Source organism: Coenobita brevimanus, chromosome 97 (genome assembly GCF_032717465.1).
Source record: "Coenobita brevimanus isolate Jiangsu-jjx chromosome 97, ASM3271746v2, whole genome shotgun sequence".
NCBI classification, from domain to species: Eukaryota; Metazoa; Arthropoda; class Malacostraca; order Decapoda; family Coenobitidae; genus Coenobita; species Coenobita brevimanus.
The window spans coordinates 17,741,784-17,759,968 of record NC_137050.1 but is presented as its reverse complement, the minus strand read 5'-3'; the positions used below and the strand labels follow the sequence as shown (position 1 = coordinate 17,759,968).

The 18,185-nt window shown below is 40.6% G+C and overlaps 1 protein-coding gene across 1 annotated transcript in view; it reads left to right on the top strand.

The window, feature by feature from the left end:
- LOC145413618 (uncharacterized) overlaps nt 1-17,775 on the top strand; it is a 142,423-nt gene extending 124,648 nt beyond the window's left edge. Inside the window, exon 7 of the mRNA XM_080283274.1 lies at nt 17,625-17,775. Within this exon, the coding sequence (XP_080139400.1) occupies nt 17,625-17,716 (92 nt within the window). The 3' untranslated portion in view covers nt 17,717-17,775. The remainder of the gene's footprint in view (nt 1-17,624) is intronic.
- Nucleotides 17,776-18,185: the final 410 nt, after the last annotated feature.

The following is an 18,185-nucleotide window of genomic DNA, read 5'->3' as shown; positions in this document are numbered from 1 at the left end:
ATCGTATAACAAGCAGTGACTGTACTGTAATAAGGTAGTGAGCTTCTTGGAGTATATTAGGTGATCCATATGAGAGGCTAAATAGGAAAAATTTTCCAAGGATCAGTCTTGCAGTATTTGGTGGCACCTACTTGACTGATCCCATCAGCAGTTCAAGCCTATTGCACCAATTGCTGCCATCAACATCAGAAGGGTTAGCCACTCTAATCATCAGCTGTTTAGCCAGAATACAATAAGTTTCACATCCACTCAATAGGAGTTTAGCCTTTTCAGTTTGAGAAATCTTACCTAAGCAAAATTTTTTGTCTGGCAGTTGATTGAGGAAAAAAGTTCTGGCTGAAGGGGTTAATAATTATTAGTGAAAAAATGTTACTGAGAATGTTAATCTTCATCCTACAGAATATACAGTACTGTATTTTTTAAACAAAAGATTATAAAGAATTATGTTAGAAAGAAGCCATTCAGTTTCCGTGTGCAGATCTGATATTCCCCCAATTATCCATGATAATGCAGCTAAAGCCATGTCCTGTAATGGTTTTTTATATATATATATATATATATATATATATACATATATATATATATACATCCATCCATCATCCAGTCCTGTGTTCTCCCATGAGGAGTGTAGGAGCCTGGGGCTAGACAAGTTGGTCCTGACATTTAAAATGAGAGTGACGAGTCCTGAGCAGCATTGGAGATATATATATAGAGAGAGCTCTCTCTCTAGATATATATATATATATATATATATATATATATATATATATATATATATATATATATATATATATATATATATATATATATATAAATATATATATATATATATATATTTATATATATATATATTTATATATATATATATATATATATATATATATATATATATATATATATATATATATATATATATATATATATATATATATATATATATATATATATATATATATATATATATATATATATATATATATACAGCTGCCGCAATTGACTTAGGATCTCCCCCTACAAGGTATTGAAAGACACACAAATAATAGTATATTACAATTTTGTTCATGAAATGCCATTCATTAATATGAAATCATGTTTCCCATGTTTTCAGGACCAGTTGGATGCATTTTGGTATGGAATTACTTAGATCTCTAAAGTAATCTAAGGACATTTTTTTGCACCAAACCTTTTTCAGTTCAGTCTTGAGGTTGTTCAGATTGGGTGTCTTCTTCTTTGCCCTGATTTTCTTCATTTTTGCACAGCAGTTTTCTATTAGATATAGATCCGGACTGTTGCCAGGCCAGTCGAGGACCTTAATCCGATTATCCTGAAGCCATTTTGTCACCTTTCTTGACTTGTGACATGGAGCTGTATCGTGCATGAAAAAGTCGCACCCATGAATAACAAAAAAGTTTAACAAATGACCTTTCGAACTTGAATATACTGGCCACCATTCATCATTAAGTTCTTAGGAAGAAAGTAGAGGCCTCCCCTTCCCATTTCACCTGAGGAACCCTCATACCATTACTGATTGTGGGTGCTTAACAGATGGCACCGTGTAAGCAGGGTCATATCGACTCAGCTGTCTGAGGCAACTGACAGCAAACCCTTTACTGTATCCTCCTACTTTATACTCATTTCAAAGCCAAAGGTGGCTGTTGTGTATACATATGCAATGACTTATCATGCTCTCGTGTTCCTGAACTCGATTCTTCTGAATTCTGTATACTCTGGCTTCGGCTTTCCTGTCATTCTCTGACTAAATATATCTGTGCTGTTTACTTATCCCCTAATTCTACTGACTATCAAAAATTCTTGGACTATGTTACTTCTATGATGGAACACATTCTATCCATTTCTCCTTTCTCTGAAATCTCCATTCTAGGAGATTTCAATGTTCACCACCACCTTTGGCTCTCCTCTCCTTTCACTGATCCACCTGGTGAACAAGCCTACATCTTTTCTATTCTTAATGACCTAGAGCAGCTTGTACAGCACCGTACCTATATCCTAGACCACCTTGGAGAGAGCTCCAACATATTTGACCTCTCCCTCACAACTAATCCTTCTGCTTACACTGTTAATCTTTTCTCTCCGTTGGGCTCCTCCGATCACAACCTTATCGCCTTAACCTGTCCAATCACTCTGGTACGGCCTGTGGACCCTCCAGGGAAATGTCATCTGTGGCATTTTGTAGCTGCGGATTGGGAGGCCCTCAGGCAGTACTTCTTTGATTTTCCCTGGAATGATTATTGCTTCCATGGCCGGGAGCCATCTGGGTGTGCCTTGCATATTACGGAGGTTATTCTCTCAGGCATGGAAGCATACATTCCTTTCTCATATCCTTTGACTAATGTAAGAAAGCCTTGGTTTAATCACGCTTGTTCTAATGCTGTCTGCAACAAGGAGAGGGCCTACAAAAGGTACCGTAGCCAACCCACCCCTGAATCACATCATCTTTACGTTTCTGCCCGGAATCGTGCTAAGTCTGCTGTTCGCTCTGCTAAAAATAATTTCATCCATACTAAATGCTCTCAACTCTGCAACTCGAATTCTCCCCACTCCTTCTGGCACCTTGCCAAAAACCTTTCTAACAACTTAACCTCACCATCCTTCCCTCCTCTTTTCTACTCTGATGGTTCTGTAGCTATTTCTTCTACAGATAAAGCAGATCTCTTCGCACAGACTTTCTCCTCCAATTCCACCTTAGATGATTCCGGTGCTGTTCCTCCATCACTTCCTGCCTCTGACTTCCTCATGGCTGACATTAAAATTTCTTCAGCTGATGTATTTTCTGCCATCACAGGCCACAATACTAACAAGGCATATGGGCATGATGAAGTCCCTCCTGTTGTTCTCAAGAACTGTGCTTCTGTGCTTACACCCTGCCTAGGCAAACTCTTTCACCTTTGTCTGTCAACTTGTACCTTTCCTTCTTTCTGGAAGTTTGCTCTCATTCAGCCAGTCCCAAAGAAGGGTGACCACTCCCAACCCTCCAACTATCGTCCAGTTGCTTTAACGTCCTGTATTTCAAAAGTTTTCGAGTCAATTCTTAATAGAAAAATTTTAAGGGATCTTTCCTATCACAACCTTCTTTCTGATCGTCAGTATGGGTTCCGTCAGGACGCTCCACTGGCGATCTTCTCACCTACCTTTCAGACTCCTGGTCGTCCTCCTTTCGGGACTTTGGCGAAAGCTTTGCCATTGCACTTGACATCTCAAAGGCTTTTGATCAAGTCTGGCATAAATCTTTAATTTCCAAACTGCCCTCTTACGGTTTCTACCCTTCTATCTGTGCCTTCATTGCTAGCTTCCTTTCTGGTCATTCTATAGCCGCTGTTGTAGATGGCCATCATTCTTCTCCTAGATCTATCAACAGTGGTGTTCCTCAAGGCTCTGTCCTATCACCAACTCTCTTCCTTTTATTCATCAGTGTCCTTCTAAGCTGTACGTCTAACCTTATCCACTCATACGCTGATGACACCACCCTTCACCTTTCCATTCGGTTCCCGCAACGCCCATCTCAGCCATTACTTCAACAAACAAGGGATGAGGCTATGGCACACCTAATGTCTGACTTGGCTCGTATCTCTGAGTGGGGTAAAAATAATCTGGTTGGTTTTAGTGCATCTAAGACTCAGTTCTTACACCTATCAACCTGACAAACTCTTCCACAGGTATACCCACTAATGTTTAATAATATTCAGCTTAATCCTGCATCATCCTTGAACATCTATCTATCTATTGCCAGACGCCTCAATCCCGTTTGGGGTGGCCACAAACAAATCGCCTCCAAATCGCCCTGTCCCCCGCCATTTCACTGCCCTGCTCCCAACTCACACCCCCCTCTCTCATATACCTCTCCACCCCATCTCTCCATCTCATCCTTGGCCTCTCCCCCCCTCTTTCCCCCTCCACCTCACTCACATACACTCTCTTCGTTAGTCTTTCACCCTCCATCCTCTCCACATGGCCAAACCACCTCAGTGTGTTCCTCATAACGCTTCCTATCACCCAAGAGATTGGGTGTGCTAAGCCGACTCCGTTCTTTCTTTACCCCTGCACAATTGTTGACTCTATACAGGGGTTTTCTCCACCCCTGTGTGGAGTACAACTCTCATGTGTGGGGAAGCTCCCCACATACAGCTCTTCTCAATAGGGTGGAGTCAAAGGCTTTTCGTCTCATTAACTCTCCTCCTCTTACTGACTCCCTTCAACCTCTGTCTCTTTGCCGCACTGTTGCATCTTTATCTCTTTTTCTATCGCTACTTTAATGGTCACTGCTGCTCTGAACTGTCTGCGTGCATTTCTCCACCTCTACGACGGGTGCGTAGCACCCTTATAGCAGGAAACTCTCATCCCTTTTCTGTCCAACTCTCTAATGCAAGAGTTAACCATTACTCCCAGTCCTTCATTTATGCAACAGGTCAACTCTGGAACTGTCTCCCTCTGTCTGTATTTCCTGCTGCCTATGATCTCCAGTCTTTCAAACGCAGTGTGTCCAGGCATCTTGAAATGAATGGAGCTTGAATTTGGCTCTCTCTTGTATTTTGTTTTTCTCTTGGAGGGAACTGTTATTGCGGGCTCATGGCCTTTGGTTCCTTCTTCCTTGGGAAAAAAAAAAAAAAAAATCGCCTAATTATCTTGTGCTTTTTCTTGAGGGACAGGATGATCCTCGTGCATTGGGTGGGAGGGAGAGCCTTACACACACACATCCCAGCACTAGGGCAAACAACATAAGTCCCTGCAAAAGCTCTGGTGTGGCAGTGAATGGCACAAACTCCATTACAGTGAGCCTGCACCCACACCAGATAGCTGACTGTGTGTGACTGAGGCTGAGTGGGAAACTGGATTTTGCTTTGTTTTGCATTGTCAGTGCCATGTGGGTGATGGAGAGCAGCAGATGGTTTGAAAAATTCAGTTTTCTTCCATGGATGCATGGATATTGCTTTCAGTCATGTTCTTTGCTGTTTTGGGATAGTGATATTTGTTGGGTGATTCGGCATCATTGACGAGCAGTTTGCTATAATTTAGATGAGTCATGTGTGCTGTCAGCTGGAATATTGCTCACCCTAGTGAAATGGATGCAGAGAGGTTGCACTAGAACAACTGGACAAAATTCAGAACAAAGCTGTTAGAATTAGTAATATCCCTATTATTACACATGAACTACCTCTTCTACAGGTAGGAAGGAATGTTGCCTCCCTTGTATTATTTTACAGATACTTTCATGGCAAATGCTCAGACGAAGTTGCATTCATTGTGTCACCTCTCATGTTTTCCTCCGTGCTGCACGGGCATCTAGTTGCGCTCATGGCTGGACTGTCATGCTGCCATATTGCAGAGCTTCTATCTATGAGAATTTTTTTATTCCCTGAACTGCATCAGTTTGGAACTCACTTCCCCAGAGTGTTTTCCCCCCAGACTTCAACTATGGCTGTTCAAGTACAACTGTTACTGATTTTTTATGAATGGAGGATACCTATTATCTGATGTATGGATTATTTTTTACCTCACCCGGGACGGAGTCAGGCGGTATTGTTTTTGGTTGAGTTTGTTTCTTTGTTTCTCTGTTTCATTGTAACATTTAGGAAAAATGGCAGAATGAAATTACAGGAAACTTTCAGGATATGTGGGCACTGGTCCCAAAAGGAAGTGATTAAATTTCGAAGGCAATCAATTGACCCTGAAAGGTCAAAATCAAAGTCACGGATTTTCAGAGGGCTATAACCCGAAACTGGTTGAAAGTAGAGACATTTACCATTATCAGCATACAGGAACTCCCATATGGGCTTTCATTTGGCACCAAGACCTTTGTCCTTGACCTTGAAAGGTCAAACTCAAGGTCATGGATATTCAGGGGGCTATAACTCGAAAATTGTTGCTGGTAGATATTTACTAACATCAACACATAGAAGTCCCTTTGGGTTTTTATTTGGTACCATGACCCTTGACCTTAGTGACCTTGAAAGGTCAAACTCAAGGTCGCGGATATTCAGGGAGCTATAACTCGAAACTGGTTGAGTCAGGAGAGGTTTTTTGTGCTTGGCACCACTTGTTTTTATTCATTTGTTTTTCCATCCTGTTCTGTTAAAAAAAAAAAAAAAAAAACATAATCAGGGGATTACTTTATAGGAAAATTTTAAATTGTACAGTAAAGGCCCTGTATTGGGTATTCTTGTATTTTATTGTCAGTCAGAGCCGTGATGTCTCTTCAGATAAACCATCAGTTGTTATGAAACTTGCATTTCATTTACTGGTAATTTATTTGCTGAATTCACAGATGACATGTGCCCTGGTTGTAGAATAGGCCCACACAACATAACACACATAGTGGAGCACTTCACAGCACATTCACGCTAATATGCAGACACATCATCATCAGTGTGGGAAACTCAGAGATGGCCTCATAGGGACAGTTGCTTACCTGCATTCGATTGGTCTGCTCAGCCAGGCTGATCAGGGTGAGGAAGAAGCAACAACAACTTCAGCTGGTATATAAATCTGTTTATGTACAGAACTGTATAATGGGTAAATAAGTCTAATGCTTAAAAAGTCACATTGGTGCATGTTCAGGAAGGTTTCAGTAATATTGTTGCTGGTCTGCCTATCTGTCAACCACTCTTTTATTGTCTTACCAGGATCATAGTGGCTCAGGGTTAGGTTATGCAATCCATGCATTTAAGGTAAGTGACCAGTCGCTCACCTATAAGTGTCAGTTTTGGAGCAATAAATTCCACGTACCCCAGTGATGTAAACCCTTATTGGCCACATCCAGTTGGAGCACAATCCACTAAACCACTAGGCATCTATTTAGTTACTCCTGTTTTTCTTGCATAGTGTCTGTTGTATTACTATGTGATCCACTCTCGTTGCATACTTCATACTTTGTGTAGTCATCTCTTTTTTAATGTTTCTTGACTTATTAGATAGAAGCTATGTGTGCTGGTGTAATGAGATATCCTAGTATTGTCTTTAGTGCAGATATTTTCTTTGCCTGACAGTAGATGGAGTTGCAGTTTATGAATCAAACCAGTTGATTGGGAAATGGTTTCCAGTCATGTTTCTTGAGATTGGAGAATCTTTCACGGTATGGCCAATTGACATTAGCAAGTGTTTTTCAGTGACTTGTCACCAAATCTAAAGAAGAGCATTGAAACAAAGAACACAAGTTTAATCCCAATTTATCTCTCCTTAATATACTGATATTGGAATCTGTATCAGGATTATCAGTTCAACATTGTGACCACTCAGCCACCTGTTCCGTTCTGGCTTGAATAAAAAAATTAGTTTATGAACGGTAGGGGAGGGCAGTGATGGTTTGGACTTTTTCTAAAAAAAAATATATAAAAAATCAGGTTTAAGTAGAAGTGTAATCTGGTTTATGTTAAAATGTTGCCACATCATTTGGCTCTTTAGGCTGATATTATGAAATTCTTAGCTCTTTTCAGCTTTAAACTGTACTTAACGAAACACAAGTGACTAAGTCGTCTGAACCATCCCTACCAGTGGTGATGGTTCAGACAGAAGGGTGGGATGGTTCGGTCAGGTGTATTACTCGTCATATTCTTAAAATTACGTGAGTTGGATTGGCTAAAAACAAACATTTATAAATTCAAAGACATTTTATTTTCCTAAAGTACAAAATTAAACTTCAGAATCCAAATGAACTTCATATTTGTTAAAAAATAATAATGTCACAAAAAACCTTCCCCAGATTTATTAATAACTGACTTAACCTCTTACTTTCTGCTTCAAACTTATGCATAACTGGCCGCCTCCTCCTCCTCCTTTCTGTTTTTCTGGTTGTCTGTCTCTCTGTCTGTTTCTCTCTCTCTCTCTCTCTCTCTCTCTCTCTCTCTCTCTGGAATATTGACTTTTCACTTTCTAAGCCTTATTTCAGACTTCAAAAGAAAATTAACCTCTTGTTTTATTACTTTATTTCCATATTTCTGACTGACCAACTGAAGAGTTTTAATGCATATTGTAGCCTGCAAAACTGAAACAGAAGTTGTAATAACCCTTCCTTCTGTGTACACTTTGAGGAATAGGTTAAATAAACAAAACTATAAATATCTATTCTCTGATAATTATTATGAATGTTGTTTCACTGTGTGTTCAAATATGAATGATTAAAAGAAGTAGTGTTAGCATTTGATAAGGTCATGACTTGGTAATAGTGGAGCGATAGTTCGAACACTGTCCGAACCATCCCCCTCCTCAACTGTCCGAATCATCCCAGTTCTATATAATTAATTTATGGGTACCCTCAAACACAAGAGAGTGTTTAACATTTGTTTTTCATAGCAATAAATTCTACATGCAACACAGATTCACCCTGATAATGCACAGTTCGATGCTTGGCATATTCATAAAGGTAGAGCTTATGATATACACGCAAATTATTACATAGGAGATGCAAAAAAACATAAAATCTGACCTGCATAAAAGAGTGATATTTCTAGCTTGGAGGTTCCGTGTAGTCTAAGAAAACAAACTATCCCACTTTCAAGCAAGATCTCATGGTCTTAGGTCCCATAAGTTTCTCAGAAAATGCACTGTCCAAACCATCCCACTGTCGGAACCATCACTGCCCTCCCCTACAGGCATGTGCAGGCAATATTTTAAGAATACCTTAGTAATTTGGCAGTACATGCTTATGCAGGCAGTTGTTTCTTTAACCCGTCATGTCCCGAGATATTTCGCACCTCCGACACCCCACAATCCCGAGGTATTTTCAAAAAAAATTTTTTTGGCTAAAACCTCCGCTTTTGGTGAGAAACATCGAAATTTCATAGAGAAATCGCTCACCTGAGGTTTAAAATACTCAATCCAGGTACCAATACCTCCTTACCTGACTGGGTTTTCTAACAGGCTGGCACCAAAGAAAATAAGTTCTTTGGAAGGGTAACTATTTCACACCACTCATAAACGGTATTTATTTACTTGGTACGAATTTATATGTAGTACGAGAGTATATTGGTTTTCAAACAGTAATATAGGCATTATAAGCATTGTTTCACTCACTAACTTATCACCATACCTGACCTTCTTTTGCCACATTACCTGATCATCATTTCTGACTGTTTCTTCCTCTAATGCTATGTAAACTTTGTCCTCCACATTGTCATCGATTGGGGAATCACTCTGGCCCTGAATGTCTTTATTGGCCAGGTCACTGGTAACAGGTGAATCGCCGAGACAATGGTGTGCGGGAGTGGGGGGGAGGTTATGAGGTGTAAGGCATTGTCCCTGCTTGGCATCTTGTAGAGGAATAGAGGAAGGTGTCCCGTGTATACGTACGGAAAATCACGTGCGAAAATTGAAAATTGTGCAAATTAGGGACCTTGCAATTACACGACGTACCAGTACGTCGTCGGGACTGGCAAATGCAAAATGTTGCAACGTACCCATATGTCGATGGGACGGGGCGGGTTAAAAACCAGAGTAATTTGGCAAGAGGCACATACAGAAGTATGTAACTGGTTTCATGTTTGTTTTGAATTAAATTACTTTTCTTCTTTTACAGTAAGGGGAGTACATTACAGTCTTCAAGAGCATGGTGATTAATGGTCTGTTCATAATACTGTGTTAGAATAGTTAATTGATTACAGTTCTGTCCATTTTTTATGAGTAAACTGCAGAGGTGAATTTGGTCTGTGGCAGATCTGGTGATTTGAAACTATGGTTGGATTTTTTGAATTGCTCAAAGTAATCGTCTTGTTGTAGAAAGGTACCGAATAAAAATTTAATTGTCATTGCTGTGATGATATACATAATGGTCTGTGCTGTAGTGAATGTTTAGTTTACATGATTGTTTGTATGTTTAGAATGTTTAAAAACATGAAGCTGTTTTATTTATTATTATTTTAAATATAAACCCTTGACTTCCAAAGGCTCCAATATTGGCTTCTTTAGATCTAAAGAAAAGTGTAAAAGAAATGTATATTTGTGTACATAATAAAGTTTGACAAAGATATGTTGGGTTAAAAATTTTTAGTAAACCTGAACACCCATCACAACTAATAATTTTAAATATTTTCTGTTGTCAGTTGAAATGGAAAAGTTTCCTGAAAATGCATAGCCAGATCCATTCAGTATCCCAGTGTGTTGTTGACATTGTAAACCCTACAGCACTGACAGTTGCTTCTGTGATCCAGAATTAGTACACTTAACCATGGTGTATCCCAGTGTGTTGTTGACATTGTAAACCCTTTTTAATACGGAATTACTATGGAGGGGACAGCTGTTTCCTTGAGCCTGGATTAATACATTTAACCCTTCTGTCAGAGGACATCTTACATATTTTGTTCTGCCTACTATCAGAGGATCTTACTGATAGAAAAGATTTCTGAAGAGGTTCCAGCTGACCTCCATTAACCCTTTCATTAGATGACATAATTTATGATTTAATTTGGCTACAATCATATGCCTTCAGCTTAGGAAAGACCTCTTACTGATAAGGATGATATTAATTGTAATATTTTACCTGTGTTTTAATAGAGTGCACCCCTCGTTCCTCCACACCGACATTTTCTTGTATATGTTCATCATGGAATACAATCCTGTTGTTCCCCAGTGGAAGGTTTGCCAGTGTTATTTAGTTTAGCTATTTAAATAATCCCATGTGCTGTACATACTTCAGGAACAGTTTGTTGTATACTTATTCGGGGAAGTTTTTACATTTCTTAAGGATAATTCAAATCAGCTCAAATATCATATACAGTATAACTGTATAGACATACAGATGGCCACAGTGTAGTGTTCAGTACAGTACTTTAGTTTACAGTAAAGAGGATATTTTGTAAATGAAGTTAATAAAGGTAACTTTGATAAATGTAGGTAAAGAATATTGTTGTATAATATTACAAAGTGGAGGGAGGTGTTTCAGGCCAAGAAGGTGGTCAGATATGGTAAATGAGTGTGGAAGAAAGTGAGGTATGGAAGTTGATGAGGCTAGGGAACTGAGTTGATGGGATGAATTATGTATGGAGGAGCACTTGGCACTCCTTTTCAACCGGGTAGTTGTCAAATTAACTAAGTCTGGTAAGTAATGTGAAGTACATCCCCTCCTAGGAAAACAGCTAACTAAAAAGACGAACAAGAAGCCTAGGACAAGGCCTGACCAAAAGATGATGACCAAGGACCAGACAAAGGACATGGTACGGATCACGACGTGGAATGTAAGAGGTGTGAATGATGAGGTAAAAGAGAGAGAGATTGTCCAGACGCTTGAAGGTGCAAAAGTGGATGTATGTGGAGTAACTGAAACTAAATGGGAAGGAGAGAATGGGAGTATGGATGGGGTATATGTGCAGGAGTAGGTGAGAATGAAATGGCAAAAGAAGAAGTGTGTATTGTTGTAAGTAAAAGAAGGAAGAAGAACATAAGAGAGTATGGATCAGTTGGCTCAAGGATTGTGTGGGTAAGATTGAAAGTTGGAATACAAATGTGGGCGATTGTGTGCGTGTATGCACCAACGCAAGATCGTGCAAGCAGAGTGAGAGGAGTTCTGGACAAATGTGGAAGTGTGCATGGAAAAGTTTGGATGGAATGAGAGAGTGTTTTTAATTGGTGATATGAATGGTAAAGTAGGGAATGTGAAGGTGGATGGAATAGTTGATGAGTGGGATGTGTCTGCTGAGATAGATGAGAATGGCAGTGCGTTAGTGGACATTTGTGCCGAGAGGGGGTTGGTGATAGCCAATACCCTCTTCAGGCACAAAATGATCCACAGGTATACGTGGCGAGTGTTGAGAAGGGTGGGTGGTGAACTGAATGAAAGGAAGGCAATGATTGATTGTGTGTGTGGATGAAAGGATGCGAAGATGTGTAATGGATGCAAGAGCTTATAAAGGTTGGGGGAGTGGACTTTCTGACCACTACTTGGTGGTGGCCAGAATCAAGATCCAAGTAAGATGAAGAAATAGAAGAAGGGAAGGATGGGAGGAAGGAGTAGTTGCAAGGAGAGTGGAAAGGTTACAAGAGGATGAGAGAAAGGCAGAATATAAGAGAGAAGTGGAGGAACGATTGGGTAAATATGATTTGGAGCAGATGGGGGATGTGGAAGGTGTGAGCACGATATTCACAGAAGAAATAAGTGCAGCATGTGACGTGGTGTGTGGGGTGAAGAGAAGACTGAAGGGGGTGCAAGGAACAGCATGGTGGAATGAAGAGGTAAGACAGGCTGTGGCACAAAAGAAGAAAGCATACAATGAATGGATGAGAAATAGCGGCGTGGAAGAAGTTGAGAGGTGGAAGAGAGAGTTATAGGTAAAAAGGAAGAGATAGGTGAAAAGATTAGTAAGAGAGAGGAAGAAGAAAGTGCATGAGGAATTTGGAAGGAATTTGAGTGTAAAGTGGAGGGACTGTAAGAAAATGTTCTGGAAAGTGGTGAAGAGAGTAGGACAGGGTGGTAGTGAAGTTAGTGGAAGAGTGAAAGATAAAAATGGTAGATTACTAGTGGAGAAGGGAGAAAAAGTGAGCAGATGGAGAGAACACTTTAAAGAATTGGTGAACATAGAGAATGGAAGTAATGCGAGTATAAGTGGCTGGGGACTGGCAGGGAGGAGGAGGGAGGTGAGAAGACAGGAAGAAATCAGTAGGACAGAAGTTGTGGAAGCAATGAAGAAAGTCAAATTGGGGAAAGCCCCAGGAATTGATGGAGTGTGTGGTGAAATGCTGATGCATGGGGTAGAGATAGTAGTAGAATGGATGTGGAAGATGTGCAGATTGGCCTGGGAGGAAGGTAGAGTCCCGGAGGATTGGAAGTCAGGTATAATTATTCTCTTGTACAAAGGAAAAGGGGAAAAAGAAGTGTGTGGTAATCATAGGGACATTTGTCTTCTTAGTGTAATAGGAAAAGTGTATGGTAGGATACTTATTGACAGAGTTAGGGAAATAACAGAGGAATTAGTTTGAGAAGAACAGGCAGGCTTTAGGAAGGGAAGAGATTGTGTAGATCAGATATTCTTTCTTAGATCTTTAGTGGAAAAGTTTCTAGAGAAGGGAAAGAAGTTGTATGCGGCCTTCATGGATTTGGAGAAAGCATATGACAGGGTTGATAGACAAGGATTGTGGAAAGTATAAGAATATATGGAGTAGATGGGAAGTTGTTGAATGCTGTGAAGAGTATGTATGATGGTGCTAAGGCTGCAGTGCATGTGGATGGTGAACTGAGTGAATTTTTCTCTTTGATAGTTGGGTTGAAACAGGGATGTGTCATGTCTCCATGGTTGTTCAATCTGTACATGGATGGGGTAATAAAAGAGATAAAAGGTAGGGCAGTGGATGCTGGAGTGGCACTAGTGAGAGAGGGTAGTGTTTGGAAACTCCCTGTACTGTTGTTTGCAGATGATACTGTGTTGTTAAGTGAAGATGAAGGGGAGCTGCAAGGCTTGGTGGATGAGTTTGGGAGAGTATGTATGAAACAGAATCTAAAGGTGAATGTAGGGAAGAGTAAAGTGATGGTCTTTGAGAGAGATGAATTCAGTGAATGTACAGTGAGGTTGGATGGTGAGGAAATGGAAAATGTGAGTATGTTTAAGTTCTTGGGGAGTGTGATGAGTAAGGATGGAAGTTTAGAGGGTGAAGTGCTTGAAAGGGTACAACAAGGAAGAAAGGTTGCTGGTTCCTTGAAAGCAGTGATGATAAACAGGGAAGTGAGCATGGAAGTGAAAAAGTTACTACATGATAATATTGTGATTCCAACTCTAACGTATGGAAGTGAAGTTTGGACACTGTTGGAAGGACACAAGTCAAGAGTGAGAGCAGTGGAAATGAGTTATTTAAGAGGAGAGCCTGTGGATTCACATGGAGAGACAGGCTGACAAATGAGGATATAAAGGAGTGTTGTGGTGTGGATGTGGATGTGATAAGATGTGTTAGGAGGAACACACTGAGGTGGTTGGGCCATGTGGAGAGGATGGAGGGTGAGAGAGTGTATGTGGAGGGGGGGAGAGGGAGGGGGAGGCCGAGGATGAGATGAAGGGATGGAATAGAGAGGTATATGAGAGAGGAGTGTGTGAGTTGGGAGCAGGGCAGTGAAATGGCGGTTAACAGGGCAACATGGAGGCAATTTGTTTGTGGCCACCCCGTACGGGATTGAGGCGTCTGGGAATAGACAGATAGATAGATAGATGATCTGGACTTCCTTTCCCACCCTAGGGCATGATGAGGAGTAGCAACATCCAGACAGCCAAAGTTTGCCCAATTCAGTGGGCCATGCTTCCATTCATGCATCATTCAAGCCCTTGAAATCCTGGCTCCATCAGATAGGCCAAAAAAAATTTCACTATGTTCTGTAGCTTCACATACCTATCTGACAGAGCCAATCTGAACACTGCCACATTAAAAAGGGGTGCCAAATCCTTGGTTTTGCACTTCTTTGCACAAAATTCATCCAGCCAGCTTGGTCTCTTGTCAGTTCCTTGGCCTCACCAACTTCCATACCTCCCTTCCTCACACACTCATCCACCATATCCCTCCACCTTCTTCTTGGCCTACCTTGCTTCCTCATTCCTTCAGATTCGCTCAGATATATCTTTTTCACCACTCTGTTGTCATTCATTCTCTCCACATGACCAAACCATCTCAGTACACTCTCTTCGATTCTGGTGTCCACAGACTTCCTTACTCCACATCTTTCACGTATCACCTTATTCCGTATCCTATCCACTTTCTGTACTCCACATGCATTCCTTAGCAGTCCCATCTCCACTGCTCTTACTTTTGACTTTTCATTTTCATGTCAACCATAGTCTCATATCTGTATGCTAAAGTTGGCACTAACACTAATTCATGTAAGCCTCATGCAGCTGTAATACTCAAGCCTCTTTCTTATCAAGGCCTTCATAGCACCAGCTGCTTTCCCTCCTTGTGCCACTCTACCTTTCACTTCTTTTGCACAGTTTCCTCTTTTCTCTCATTGTACCCAGGTATCTGAACTATCTCATCAGTTCCAGTCTCTCTCCATTCACCTTAACATTACAGTGGGAGCCACCTTCTCTCTCAGTAACCTTCACTTTACTCTTTTCGACATATACTTTCAAGGCATGATGCTCACAGACATCTACAAAGCTCAGCACTAGTCTACCAAGCTCTTGTGCAGTATTTGCAAGTAGCACTGCATCATCAGCATACAACAAATTTGAGATACTCCATCCATCACCATTCATTACCAATGCCATCTCTCTCTCCATTACTCATGTCTTTACATATCTCATCACCTTATCCATATATATATACTGAACAACCATTGGGACATCATACAACCTTGTCACACACCAACACTGATCATGAAGCATTCACTTAGATGCCCATTTACCCTTACTCATGCCTCGCTTCTATCATAAAAACTCTTGATGGCACCTAGCAGTTTACCATCTACACCATACATGTGCAACACCATCCACAATCCTTCTCTGTTTATTTTTCCAGATCCAAAAATGCCATAAACACCTTATTGTCCTTCTTACACACCTCCACTATCTATCTCACTGCAAATATTTGATCCACAAATCCTCTGCCACTCCTCAAGCCACCCTGTTTGTCACTCATTAGGACTTCTGACATCTCTCTTACTTTCTCTGTAATAATAATTCTTCCCTGTACAGTACCTTCCCTACAACACTGAACAGACTTATGCGACGATAGTTCTTGCACTCACATCGCTCACCTTAATTTTTGTACAGGAGTACAATCACTGCCTTTTTCCACTCTACTGGCACAGTTTCACTCATCCATGCCTTCTTACATAACTCGAACAGGCACTTCATTCCACTCTTCCTATTACACTTAACCATCTCTGCATACACCTCATCAACCCCAGCTGCTTCTTCATTTTTCAGTTGCTTCACAGCATTCTTTACCTGTGTGAGTGTCACGTTTCCTAGTGCTGCATTCCTTCTCTGTACACCCCCAAAACCAATCATGTTAACAGCCATTTTGCTCTCTCTATTCCCATTCATCAGACTTTCAAAATATTCTTTCCATCTAGTCCTTACTTCATTGCCATGGGTGAATAAGCTACCACTTACATCCTTCACACTATTTTCTTCCATTGTCACTTCTACATTTCTGCACCTCTTTCCAAAACAACTTATTATTTTCAGAGTAATTTGCAATCATCTTTCTTCCTAGATCATCATTTACTTCCTCCTCTTTCCTCTTCACTAGTCTCTTTACGTGCTTCTCTCTCTCAGTATATTCAGTTCTTATTTCAACTGAACCCCTGTCCTGTATTCACTCTAGCCACTTCTTCCTCTTTTCCTTCACTGCTCTGTTAACCTCTTCATCCCACCATGATGTACCTTGTTTCTTTGTTGTTACTCTTGCCACACCACACACGGCTTTTGGATTTCTAACTAAGCAATCACTATATGTATTCCACAGGCCGTCCAGATCCATTTCATTCCAAGTCACTGATTGTAACTCTTTCCCTACTTTGGCCCTGTATTTCTTTGATCCTGCCATTTCTTTGATCCTCAGCTTCTCGACTTTCAGTCTTCTCCCTGACTGCTTCACTCTCTCTTGGTCCACCTCACTCCTCTCAGATTGATCTTGCATACCACAGTCACAGGATCTGATAGACCTCCATATCGTCCTCTCACTGCCTTCATATGAGCAACACTACCCAGCACTGACATCTTTATGAGCACACAATCAATCAGGCCCTTTTCAACATGATCGCCATTCCCTTTATATCATGTAATATGCCACGTAAATTTATGTGCATCTCTGTGTTTGAAATAAGATTGCAAATGCACAGCCTCCTTTCCTCACACATGTCCCTCAGTTGCTTCCTATTATCATTCTCCCCTGGTACTCATTATTACCCATTATATCATTCACAGGACCAATGCCTACACTCCCATTTGTGTTGCCCCTTACAAACACTTTATAACTCCTGGGCCATTCTCCTACTACCTCAGCCATCTCATCCTAAAACCTGTGTCTCACTCCTGTCATCACATGGTACACACGCTACAGTCATTGTCACTTTCACCTTCTCAAACTTGAACTTCACATACATACATCTCGAGCTGACACATTTGTAGTCTCTCATTCCACTCTGCCACATTTAATTAATGAACAGAGAACTCCTTCCTTGCATCTTCTTCATCCATTCATGCCTGACCTTACACACTTTTACACCCTCCCACTCCCCTACTTCACACCCTTTCATCTTTGTTTCACAGAATGCCATCACAGCATATCTTGCACTCATGAGCACATTCACCACTTCCACCCTTTTGCTCTCCCCATTCATGCCTCTCACATTCCATATGGCCATGTGAAGCTGCCCATTTGGTTGGTGGAGGTGGTTAGGCCTGTGATGTAGGATTCCAGGGGCTTCAATGGTCAGTGAATGTGTGGCCTATTTCACTGGAAATGCTGTTGATCAGTTCTCCTATCATCTTTACATTTTCCTTGCCTTCTGCCCATTACCTCCCCCCCATTACCTGGATGGGAAAAAGTGGTCTAAGGTCTGTTGTAAGTTGTCTGATTTTAGCAATGTTTTTAGTTTTGGCAGAGCATTGAGTAAATATTTGTTATTTGCTGAATTTCATATGATTATGCCATATATCCCAGAATTACTCTAGGCTCATTACTTTTCTTCTGTACAGTGGTGACCATGAAGTGTCGATGTTTGATGAAGGCCATCTTTAAGAAGAAGCATGAAGCCACATTACCCTCTCACCTATACAGACAAGTGTAAAGCCAGAATGGAATGCTGTGCATATTGCTCACCCGAGCAACATGTGAAGGAATTTAAATTTTCCCGAGTTTTGTACTTCGTGTATCTGTGACTGTACAGTGTATTTTTGATAAGCCAAGTGTACAAGAAATGTTGGAGGGTTGTGTTTTGCTTTATCCCCTTCATGTACAAACATGTACAAAAATTCCATGACAGATTCCATCAGAGATGAAGGGCTGTGAAACCTACACACTTCAGGTTTTCAACTTAGTTTTACATAGTGTTCTCTCCACAGCCAAAGTTTGAAATAGTTTACATTTCATAGCTGAAAGATTGTATGCATACAAATCTCGTCCAAAACATATAAAGCACAAAGTTTGACGTGAAAATTGTCAAAATGCATGAAGAGGTTAAGATAGTTTTAGGATTACAGCGTACCTATATCAGATAAATACTAACCACTTCACTTTGAATGCATGTTTTGTATTTT